Source organism: Sabethes cyaneus, chromosome 1 (genome assembly GCF_943734655.1).
Source record: "Sabethes cyaneus chromosome 1, idSabCyanKW18_F2, whole genome shotgun sequence".
Classification (NCBI taxonomy): Eukaryota; Metazoa; Arthropoda; class Insecta; order Diptera; family Culicidae; genus Sabethes; species Sabethes cyaneus.
In genome coordinates, this window is record NC_071353.1 from 163,184,561 (window position 1) to 163,196,617 (window position 12,057).

Here is a 12,057-nt window from a genome sequence, read left to right on the forward strand (position 1 = left end):
CAAAGCAATAGATTGTTTTTCTTTGCTACGCGGTCGTGTGGCGGCTAGTTATGTTTTTTCTCTTCTGACACGCACTCGAGTAGGTGCTGAATATCTACTTGAAAATTACTAAGTGCAGTGCAAAAAAAAAACGCAGAACAGAGGTTTTAACCAGTTGCGGTTAGAGTGTGTGGTGTGGTGGCAAAGAGGACCGCAGCCAATGTACAGTTTATTACGCTCCTTGAGCAAACATCAGACGGAGCGGATTTATTGGTTTTGCCGTATTGAACAGCGGAAAAAGTGAGGCGGGTGAAGCAAGGAAAGAAACCTATAAATTATTCATCACACAATCCTCCGAAAGGGGAAAGTTGTGTTCCGAGCAGACAGTTCAGAGCAGTGCATGCGAACTTTGTAGGTAACTAATGTGCGCGAATGCTTTCAAGTGTGTTGGATTAATCAAAACAATGAATGTCGGTAATGTAATTCATATTTTATGACGTTTTGGTCTGGCACTTGGAAGGAAGATATAAATCTTCTGCAGATCTGCCGTGTGAGATAAAATTTGAAGAACTAATCGCAGAACAGCGCAGCAGTAGCGTCGTAGTGGAGAACACTTAACCCACTTTGTTGGTCTGTGGAGCAGAGCGTAGCACAGACCGACCCTTCAAATCCGTAGAATGACATTTTAAAAGTTCCTCTTTGAAACACAAAGAAATACAAGTGTACCGCAGTCACGAACGGGCTACCTGGCGAATGCATAGTAGGCAGGTAAAAACTTTGTGAAAAGCAAACGCAAAAAAGCGGTTGCAGCGTTCTACGTAATACCTACGTCGTTGGCCTAATTCAGGATTTCCTGTCCGATTCAACCCACCCCACCCCTTTCAATCCACTCATATCCGTATTCGTGCTAGTATAGGCGATGCGGCGGGAATGGTGTCGTGGGAAAACTTTGCTTCACATGTGTGCAACCGAAAAGGGACGTTGGGGTACGATTGGTACCACGGCAGATTATGAGAAGTTTTGGAAATAAATAAATTTAACACAGATACTATTTTGAGCGCTGTGTTTTCTATCGGTAAATGATGAACTTTGATGGGTGCTTTTTCCGGTAACATTTTTCAAGACATTATTTAGCTTCGCAATTATCTAAATTGCACTGCACGAAAATTCATTATCACTTTGATTTGGTGAAGAATCGCATAACTGTCCTCAACTGTAAGCCATCATGAGCTACCTCCTTGCCGGAATAATTGTCACCTGGACGATCTCTACCGTGGACGCCAAGAGATCATCAAAGCGTGGTGCTTCAGGAGGAGTCAAGTTCCGCACAATTGTTTTTTCCAAACCAAGCGATTTCATTTTATCCGTCGTTGCTCTTGCATCTGTCTTTGGGAGCTCTCCGATATGTTCTCTCTCTCTCTCTGAATGTATTCCCGGACAAGGATTTTATGTAGAGTGGATCAACTGAATCCCCAAACCTAGAGCTGGACCAGGACTCTAGACCAACCCCAGAACTCTGGACCTGCCCCAGAGCTCTGGACACCGACCGGCGAGTGCCCTGAACCAATGGAATGTGGGTCTTATGTCAACCAGATAACCTCCACGTGGTTGCACAAATTCGACAAATCAGTTGCAAACGCCGTAGTCTCTTGTTTAGAGCCCAGAACTATAAACCAAAAAGTCACGTTTGGGAGTGCACATTAGGATCAGTTATAGGAAGAATGCGGTATACGGATAGGGCTGACAGCTGTGTTAATCTACTAAGTGTCTTCTGTCCTAGTAAAACCTTGTTTGGTCTCTAAGTACGTTCGAAACTCATTACCCATGTGTAAGTTGGTGATTGCAGGCTCAGATGTAACATTCCTGACCAGCGCCCTTCACCCTACCCCCATGAAGGATAGCGGTACAACCTTCGCATGGCCTCACTGTTTGCATGGATGACCATGGAATCACAAAGCTGGTTACATATTCCGAGTGGAGGTAGCGGTTTAGAGTTGGAACCCAATTCCAACTCTTTATTAAACATAAAGAGGGTTCGAAATCGGGGGAGGCGAATGTTGGCAAAGAGCACGCTTTTGACAAAAGTAGTAAACTCCCACCACTCCTAACTTGCTAGAAAGGTAGGAGACAGCAGTAGTACGAAGCAATAGAAGCTTATATCAACCAATGGTCCCGAGAAAGTAGCACAAGCGAACCCTCTCGATGCGGGAATAGTAACCTTTCCAGCTAGTAGCAAACTGGAAGAGCTAACAAGATAGACAGACGAGTTGTACTTGTTGATCAACATGAGGTCTAACGTCCATTTGGATATTAAAAAGCTATCGGTGAGTATCCACTTCAGCATCATGGCTTCAGAGGCGGAAAGGCAGGAACTGAGTAAACGATGCGAGATCGCTGAAGATCTTGCCAAGGCCGTCCGATGAGACGCCTAACCCTATTAGCACGGTCGTTACAAAAGTAGTTGTGGTAATCGAATTATGACTAATTTCAGTCGAAATCCGGTTGCTTCAACTAAATAGACCTAAAGTTTGCTACTTGCGAAGTTAGCCTAAGAAGATGAAAGAAGTCCCGAGTGGTACGAGTGAGACCGATGAGTCGTGGCGGATGATTAAACGGAAGCCACCTACCAAGAAGCCAAAAGAGCCTGCAGTTGTAAAGCCGAAAAAGGCCCACAAGAATGGCGACACGATTGTAGTCAAGTTCAGAGACAAACTATTATTCGCTGACCTACTTCGCAAGGTGAAGGCGAACCCCACGCTGCAAGAGCTTGGGATGAATGTAGTAAAGACCCACAGAACCCAAGCGGGCGAAATGTTCCTCGACCTATAAAGTCATCCGACGGTCCAAAGCTTGAAGTATACTACGGCTAAAGTATACACTATGGCATACTGCAAACTGCAACAATCAATGTGCCAAAAGCGACTGCCTGCAAAATGCTGCAGGCTGGCAAGATCAGGGTTGGATGGACCGTGTGTGCGATTACATCAAACAGCTTGTGGAGAGCTGTTTTAAGTGTATAAGCTTCGGCCATCAGGCAGGTAAGTGCAAAACTCCCGATCCGTCTAAACTGTATAGCAGATGTGGCGAAGGATACTTCGCGAAAAGGTGCTCCAAGTCACCCAGATGCCTGTTCTGTACAGCAGAAGTGGACAATAAGCATGTAACAGGCAAGGACGGACAAGGGTCGAATGACAGCGGTCACTGTCATAGACAGGTATCCCATTCAACTGGTGGTATTGAACGAGCAAGAAGGGTATGTGATCACTGTAATCATTGGCGTCTACATGGATGCTAGATAAGCTAACTAACGAGCTCACCAGTTGTTATTCTTGGCAGTCAAATGCATCTTACTGGAAACTTCGTCCAAACTAGCCTTACGTTGTTGGCCAACATGGGCTGGTAAGTGTACGATGGAGTACACGTATAGCGGCCATCAAGCTATGTGGTACAAGGTCGACCGACGGAAGCCACCGTTGCGGAGGCTAAGGTCCATCAATCGGATGAAAGTCTTCGATAATAACGTATTTGTGCAAGTCCTCAGTGCAGAGAACAATAATCGCTCGAATCTGACTGCTAATGAGATGACCAACGACCTAACGAGAGCATGATAACCATGCCTAGGAACGTGCAGCCAATGAACGTCGCTCGGTATACTGGTGGAAGGAGACCTTTGTCGATCATCTTCGACCGAGCTGCCACACATGTCTTGATATATGCTATTGATCGACACGTACCGAAAAGAAATCTACGCTGTATTTCTCATCCTTCTTGGCACACGAATGAGCTACGTATGTCATACAAAAAGAGTAGCATTAAGACGATTCACGTCGTTTCGCACACTTTCACTAAAACTTCACTATGTGTGGATAAACAATTTGTGCAGCCAAGTCAGACGCCAATGCTTTTCGCGGTATCAACACAGTAGTCAACGAAGATTGAAGCATCACCCGAAGTCTATCTGAAACTACGTTAACGAGCAACGTGAAGCGTCCGGGCCCCCGTTATCAATGGAATGCAACGGGGAAGTTACTGCCGCAGCTCAGAATATAGGCCGTTTCATTTTTCAAGAAATTTGCAAGTGTTTTCACCAAAGAGTTAAACGCTGGGTGCCATTGATATCAATGTCGAGATGATTTCGAAGGCCGGGAACCAAGCTTAAGTAGTCCTTCAATCCTGGACCCGATGGAGTACCTTCCGTATTCCTGAAGAGACACATAGACTGCTCGCTGACACCGTTTATTTTGAAGGTCCATCTCCAGTGGGATTTTACCGTCGTGCTGAAAATTTGCACGTATGTTCCCTGTACACATAAAAAGGAAGTAAACGTGAAGTAGACAACTATGGAGGCATCATATCGCTGAGGGCAGTCTCGAAACTATTTGACACTACCACTATTAATTATACATAACGGTAGATATGGCCCAACGAGCTCAAACAGATGTTTTATACACCGACTTGTCGGCAGCCTTGACAAAATAAACCACGCCATCATCGCCACGCTCATATCTCACCGACAGTTGGTGGTTGCTGTTGAAAATTATCGATCCGGTAGCTAACCAGCTTTGTCAGGTATACTTCAAATAAGCCTCCTAGGCCCACTGATTTTTGTACTTTATTTCAACGACGTTAATTTGACCATTAAGGGCCCACGACTCTCCTATGCAGATGATTTTAAAATGTATTTCCGGATCCGCTCGGTTGACGAATGACGATTGTCACTTTCTCCAAAATCAACTCGAGGCCTTTGCCACTTGTTGCGACGTAAACTGAATGATAGTGAACCCGGAGAAGTGCTCAGCAATCACATTTTCCCGAAAGAAAGATCCGATCCTGTTTCGTTATGAGCTCGAAGGCACAGTAATTGAACATGTTTCGCGTATCGAAGAGTTGGGTGTTATCTTAAATTCGCAGCCAATGTACAAGGATCATATCTCGTATGTTGTCACTAAAACCTCAAGGTCCTTAAGCTTTATCTTTAGGATCGCGAAAAATTTCTCTGACATATACTGCCTGAAATCACTTTACTGTTCACTGGTGCGGTCAGTTCTATACAGGAATACTGTTCGTCTGTTTGGAATCCCAACAACAACAGCGCTGAGAGAATTGAGAGCGTTCAGGGTCGAATTCTTAGATTTGCTTTGTGAAAGCTGCCATGAAGAAACCCAGCCATGGAAATCGCTGTCAACTGATCACGTTTGCAGTTTTGCGCGCGCAAGCTTGATAAGGTCCTTGCTGGGGTTGCAAAGGGGCGGATTCGCATTCTTGGCGACGATATTGCAACCAAACCGGTGTCCTTTGGAGGCACCCAAAGATTGATGGCTCTCAACGAGACGGGTTGTTGTTGCGTTCGAAACGTCATTGGACTAAGTGCAGGTCATTTTCTCGGGACCCGTGAAGGTGGAGGATTAAACCGGTCACTTTTCTGTCACTCGGTTTATTTAGGTTTAAACTAGTGCATTTTGATCAATCAATCAATCTAATGTATATCCAGCCAGTTTGACCCTGCTGTTTGCTAGAGCTAATCTCAAACGCACATCTTGTCTTGTATTAATATTTACTATGTATAATACCGAAGATGTGTTTATACAAAGTAAATATCAAATCGGCCAAGCCCACTAAGCAACATTTACCGCAGAGATGATTATTAAAATGTATCAAGAACAAAAATAATTTGATCAATGATATATTTTCGAATCTATCAGGGGAAGAAGAAACGGGGACAACAGTACCATCCGTTCCCATATTTATAAATAATTACCCAACAAACACCGACGCTGAATTAAAATGCTACTGATTTGGTCACAGCTGATTTAACTCTGAATACAGGTGGTAGACGCTGAATAAATTGAAGTAAAGGCCTCTGTATCCTATAAGTGATTAAGCAGCCAACGAATGCGCTGTAAATCAGCTGCTTCATATAATAGTCTCCCAAGCAGATTAGGCGCATCTTCAACCTCTCCACAACCCGTCAATATTCTCAATAATTGTGCTATACTAGCTGAATAAACGATATGTCATCTTAAAAAACAGCCCTTATGCGCTGATTAAATATTTTAGTTGCCATAATTATTCAGCCATAGCTGAATATGCATCGAATAAAATTTATGTAAACAATTCTACAATACTTATTCAGCCGAAATTGGAGAACTTATACAACCTATTTCGTTTGAGGCAGAAAAACACTTGTAAAGCAATTATATCGCCCTTTATATAATCTCTGTGCGCCTTGTTTCCAGCTTTGCGCAAATTGGTTATTTAAAAACGCGCAAAAGCCTCTATTAAGCTCCATTGCAGCTTCCAAGGCAGCTATTAGCAAACCCGAAGCTTGATAAAATCACAAAATATACATGTTTTAGAGCTGAAAAAAGGTTTGTATTGCTAAAACTAAACCATAGTTCAGCCACAGGTTGAATAAATTCAGCTATTGATCAGCCTGAAATTGTTACTTGGGTAGCTGCTTTCAAAGCTGCAATGGAGCTTAATAGAGGCTTTTGCGTGTTTTGAAATAACCAATTTGCGCAATGCTGTCAATTCTATTTTTAGAACGAGAAATAGTTTTGCAATGCTTTTTCAGTTGCTTGATCAACATCTCATCAACCTTTATGCAGCCAAAAAATCTATTTTTAAATTTCAAATATGGAACGCGTCAAATTTATTTTGCTTTGACGTCATAAGCTATATTTTAAATTTCGAATAACTTGAATTCGTATATGCAAGCTAATTAAAAATGCAAGTCGTCATCTTTCAGGAATTGAACCGCCATCTTCTGAAATTAAAAACATTCCAATTAAATTCTTTCCCCTACTGTCCCTTCATCAATTGTAGAACCATCGTTTCAAAAAATATTAATATATATGTATGACCGCATTTCAAGGTCAAGACTAAAAACTTGAGATTAGTCTAATTTAAATTTGCACTATACAATACAACTTTCGAACGTGGAAACTATTCTACTTAAGAGGAATACTATTTTTCCCGAAAAATAAACTAGAAAAAATCGGATGTGAAAATTTTTGGACGTCCATTTACGGCCACGGGTTGCTTTGATCCTTAGGTATTCAACTAGTGCTTTTTTAATCTATTCTATAAATTACAATAAACGTACAATTCCCCCACAATTATGGACCATTTAAGCAGAAGTATGATTTTAAATCAATCAATTGTAGCGCATACTATTGTTTAAGAGCAGTTTATTAATCTTTCAATTGATTCAGTTATGAAACCATTTAGTGCAAGTTTTCCACGGAAATTAAGCTTATATTATGAAACAATTTTCATCATATTATGGATCAAAATAAAAATACACTTTTTGCAGCTAATTCTCTCAATAAACTTTATTCAAATCATGTAATAACATAAAAATAACATGTTTCAAATCGTATGAAAGACCTTGTGTGGCTTTTGGTCTGTCTTCAAATGCCTGCCGTCCTTCTTCGTAGACACCTACCGATCAGCCTTTGGGCATGCTTTTCGCGATTTCACGACTGATTTTTTGTCCTGGAAAAAATCTTAGGCTCACCAGCTGCGTTGGCTCCGAAAAGACTAGTATAGTATGAAGTTTTCTTTTTTTCCGAATTGTTATTAACGAAGTAGGTACAGTGGATCTCGGAAAAGTTAATCGAAGTAAGTTTAATTTAATCGCTGCTACGATGCGACTCTGCATGAAATAGTGGAAAGGCGACAATAAACCGAAAAAATGAAAAATAAACATGGAGGGAAATCGCGCGTATTTGACCGAAAGCTCGAAGAACCAGTAAATTCAAACTCTAAAAAGTGAAATTGTTGTATGAGAGCTAACATTCGCTTAACTTTTGCGATGAACCGTTGCTTATGTACCATCATAGCGTTTTACTGCCTTCCGAAGCTTTCCTGTCCTGCGTAATTCAGAAACAGCATTTTCCAAAAACTCAGCTCTGTGCAGCTTCGATTCTGCTTAAAAAATGTTTGTAATAGGTGCTAAAATGTTTGAATTTGTAAAAATTACGTTGGAATCAAAATGATCCATAATTGTGAAAAATTACCTTGTTTTGGTCCCTATTATGGATCACTTTCGCTGAATCGTAAAGAAATTAGCTTGATCTTTATGTACGAGTCAGTTTTTGCTCGAAAATTGGTGATTATGTCACATAGCAACCTTATGAATGAGAAACGTACTGCTTATGCTGATTGAAAAAACGACAGATATTTTGATAGATCCTCGATAACAACTTTGTACGCTCATTAAAAAAGCATCAATGTCGGTATTTAAAGGATGTTTTATGTGTTAAAAGCTAGTTAATAGGGTATATTTTGTTGCAAAAATGCTTCATACCTTCAAACAGTTTGTTTAACTGAGTTATTTAACTTGAAACACAAAAGTGATCCATAATTGTGGAGGGAGTGTATTATATTCTGAGCCCGAGTTCGAAATCATATTTAAAATTTTAATTTCACTTTAAGAGATCTTCTAAACACGACGAAATTTGCACCAATTCGGTTCGATTACAATCCCCATTGAACCCTTTATCCCCTATACATACTATGACTATACGTGAGACTAAACTCCAATTAAACAAACAGACCAAAACAGAGAACAGACCGTAGGCACTCGCACGATGGATGGATGGATTGGAGGGATTCTCCATTTGGCGGATGGGGTAGATAGATTGTGCTGCGTTTTGGGGGCGGAATGGGAAAAGAGTAATATTTACCGCAATCAGCCGTCGTCATCGTCGTCGTCGTCGTCGTTGGGAAAAAGCTTTTCTACGAAGGAAGAAAATTCTTAGAACCACTACCACTAGCACTGTTATCGTTCGTTATTACCACCCTAAACGCTACTGTCACTATAGGGACACAGTATAGGGCAGCCACCCGACTACTAGATTAGAAAAGCGCGGTGTCATGCGGTATGGTTGGATGGTGAAGCGAAAATCAATAATAATTTATCAAAATATTATCCGCTCCGCTGTGCTGCTGCTCTGCTGGGTAGGCGATGCGTCTGCCACATGAGGGAAAAAGATTAGTCGATTCGATAATCAGTTTTTGCTTTCGTCCATATTGACAATGTGGGTAGGATTGGCGGAATCACGGCACCAATATTGACCGTAAAATTGATCTAATTACACCATTAAAACTATGATTAAAGACTCCATGCACTGTTTCTGTCTTTCTCTAGCCTTCCAACAGACTATGAAAGTTTAATATTGAAGTTTTTTAAGATAGTGTTTTTTTTAATCAAAATGATTCAACAGAATTTCGATGGTAATTGAGTGACACACCGAAGAGTTAAGCATGAGCTACGTAGCGGAGGAAAAGATTAAACTCGCTGGCGAGGACTCCAAGGATCGACTGTACGAAGCCAAGCAGAACCAGAAGGCGATCCGCATCCTAACGGTGGCCGCGTACGTTCTGTGCGTCTCACTGGTGGCCATAATGCTTTCGCTTTACTACATATTCCTGTGGGATCCGAGCTCGAACCAAGCGATAGCGAAAACCCAAACTGTTGGTCCGTTTCCTGCCACCAAAACCAGAGTCTTCGAGGCGAATTTCTAATCTAAATTTTCACTGTTTTCTCATTTCCAGACAACATCGTCATCCCGGACAATCTAGCGATTCAGCTGGCGAACCGAAGCGAAGTCCCAGCGGAACTGTTCTACACCAATCTGTATCGAAATTTGATTCACAGCAAGACTATCAAGGCACGCAAATCGGCCGCCATCAACGAGTCGGCCAACCTGACGCGACTGATCCAGGAGTATCGACGACAGCAGCAGCAGCAGGAGCGAGACCAGATGTCGTCGAGAGAGGAAAAGTACTCCATATTGCAGTCGTTGGACGAATCGACACCGGCTGGCACTGAATTCCAGCCCGGCGCGTCCGAAGTGATGATGGCCGACGGCGAGGACGAAGGAGGCGACGATTACGAACAGAGTGGCAACTACGGACTGTACTCGAACCACACGACGATCCAGCTCGATCCGGATGAACTGCAGCAGTAGTCGTCGTCGTCGTCGTCGAGGTCGCTGGCTGTTGAGGAGCTCTTTTGTTGTTTCCCTCCAAACGACTACTTTCTCGTGCACAACACAGAATTGTGGAATGAAAATTCTTTTTACGATTGATGGAACAAAAATGTGGCCTAAATTTGGAATCTTACCCTTACACGCCCCGATGGGGGGCGGACCAACCAATAAGAAGAAAAAACAACATATGCTTTAAAAGAAATTTCCTAACATTTTACTAACGTAGACAGAGAAAATTACGTACTTTTAAGCTTGATTGTCTCACGGTTACTAACACGAATACGTCACGTATTTTTTTGTTAAATTTGAAAGTTTTTATTCCCACACACACACACGTCGTTGGTTCCAACCGCGGACACACAGTTTATTGTGATGAAGTTTTAACATTTTCTGATTTTCAAAGCATAGGAAAATCTTTGTAATGTAAATGAAGACCAAGATAAAATCTTAAAGTTAGAAGTGTGTGGGGTGAAAGGAGATCTTACCGATTCACACAAACACATTACAAACACTAGTTGAAGAGCGAAAATCTACCGTTCGTTACGTTTATGTGCAAATTAAAAATATGATAATAAAGATTTTAAAATACCTACTAAATACCGATGATTAAGGTCGCCTCTTCAGTGTTCTATCTCTCGTCAGTTTCCACACATGGTCACCAAGAGAACATTGGTTTCAAGCAGCCAGTTCCAATCTTTAAAAAAGTACAAAACTGAGTAACTGACTACAATTAACTAGGAACGCTTACTCTCGATATTCGTTATTGATCTTTCATCATTCGTCGTTCATCTATGTTTTTCAGTCTTTCATTTTTCTTCGTGTGGTTTTTTGGTTCGTTGATTTGTTCTTTGTAACATCCGCCTTTCTGGCGTCTTTACATAGTCTTTTCGTTTCTTTCCAGCAATTTGTTATTATTTTTTACCGTCTTGTGTAACGTTCTTGGTTGCTTTTGATAGCGACTTTTTGTCCTCATTTGTAGTCTGTTTTGGCATTTCTTGTCGCTGTTTTGCTGTCGTTTTATTATCTCCTCAACGCCTTCGTCGTTTTCAATATCTTTCTTGACATTTTTTGTCACTTATTTGGCGTTTTGTCGGTGTCTTTTCGTCGTATTTTTGTCGTCTTCCGGCTTTTATTTTCATCAACATTTTGGCTACTTGTCATCAATTTGTCGTCATTATTCCTTCATCTTTTTGCTGTCTTTTTACCACCACTTCGTCGACTTTTTGTCGTTCTTATGTCGTCTTTTCGTTCTTTTTGCCGAAAGAAACGTTTTCGCCATCTTTACATCACATTTTCGTAACCTGTTCGTCATCGTTGTCTGTACTTCCATTTTTGCATTTTCCGTCACTTTTTTAGAACGGTTTTTTACCATTTTTGTCGTCTTTTTGTTGGCACCTTCATTTAACGTCGTCATGTTATCGATTGATTTTTCGTTTTTTTTTTGTCATCTTTTCATCGTTGTTTGTTGTCTTTTTAATACTTTTCGGGCCCTTTTCTCGTCATCCTCTTTGTTGTCAAGTGAACTAAAACTTTCACAAAAGACGATTTTTAAGACGGTCGCAGTAGGCTTCTAGCATTGAGCCCTTCCGGAATATAAAATGTTTTTATTGTCGTTTTGTCTTACGACGACTTTTTCAAGCATTTTATCGCTTTTTTGACGCTATTAAAATGATTTCTTGCAGTTTTTAGTTTTTGACGGCTTTTTGGTGGTCCTTTTTGTCTCTGTTTCAATGTTTTTTCGTCGTTCATCGTATTTTCATATTGTTTCTGCCGTTTGTTTGTCGCTTAGGTACTTTTAAACGTTTTTTATCGTGTTCTGGCATCTTTTCGTCATCTTAATGCAAAGCCTATGTGCATTCCGTTATCGAAACTTAGCCTTATGTTTTTTTCGCAGCCAGCTGTTAGAGTACAGGACAATTGCAGGGCCAGTTGCTACGATCCTATTGACTCTAGCAGCCTCTCCCAGTCTGGATTCATTCGAACATAGGACGACCACACCACACCGGTCGTCGCAAGTTCCCTGGTATAATGGCATTTCGTATCTATATGCTTCGAGCGTCTATTCTGTCGTTCCAAGCAT

General features: G+C 41.3%; 1 protein-coding gene across 2 annotated transcripts; it reads left to right on the plus strand.

The window, feature by feature from the left end:
• Positions 1-326: 326 nt before the first annotated feature.
• LOC128745381 (uncharacterized) lies at positions 327-10,561 on the plus strand. 2 transcript variants are annotated; one of them, XM_053842441.1, is made up of 3 exons: positions 327-394; positions 9,210-9,463; positions 9,541-10,561. In XM_053842441.1, exons 2-3 carry the CDS (start codon positions 9,250-9,252, stop codon positions 9,954-9,956), a joined length of 630 nt encoding a protein of 209 aa, XP_053698416.1. In that variant the 5' UTR covers positions 327-394; positions 9,210-9,249; the 3' UTR covers positions 9,957-10,561. The 2 variants fall into 2 exon arrangements, with proteins under 2 accessions (XP_053698416.1, XP_053698417.1); XM_053842442.1 differs by lacking the exon at positions 327-394 and adding an exon at positions 8,979-9,023.
• The last annotated feature ends 1,496 nt before the right edge of the window (positions 10,562-12,057 follow it).

Bases quoted from the DNA above. Each gene is read 5' to 3' on its own strand.
- LOC128745381 (XM_053842441.1), top strand. From the start codon at position 9,250: ATGAGCTACGTAGCGGAGGAAAAGATTAAACTCGCTGGCGAGGACTCC. The intron at 9,464-9,540 runs GTCCGTTTCCTG...TCTCATTTCCAG, and splicing joins AGCGAAAACCCAAACTGTTG to ACAACATCGTCATCCCGGAC.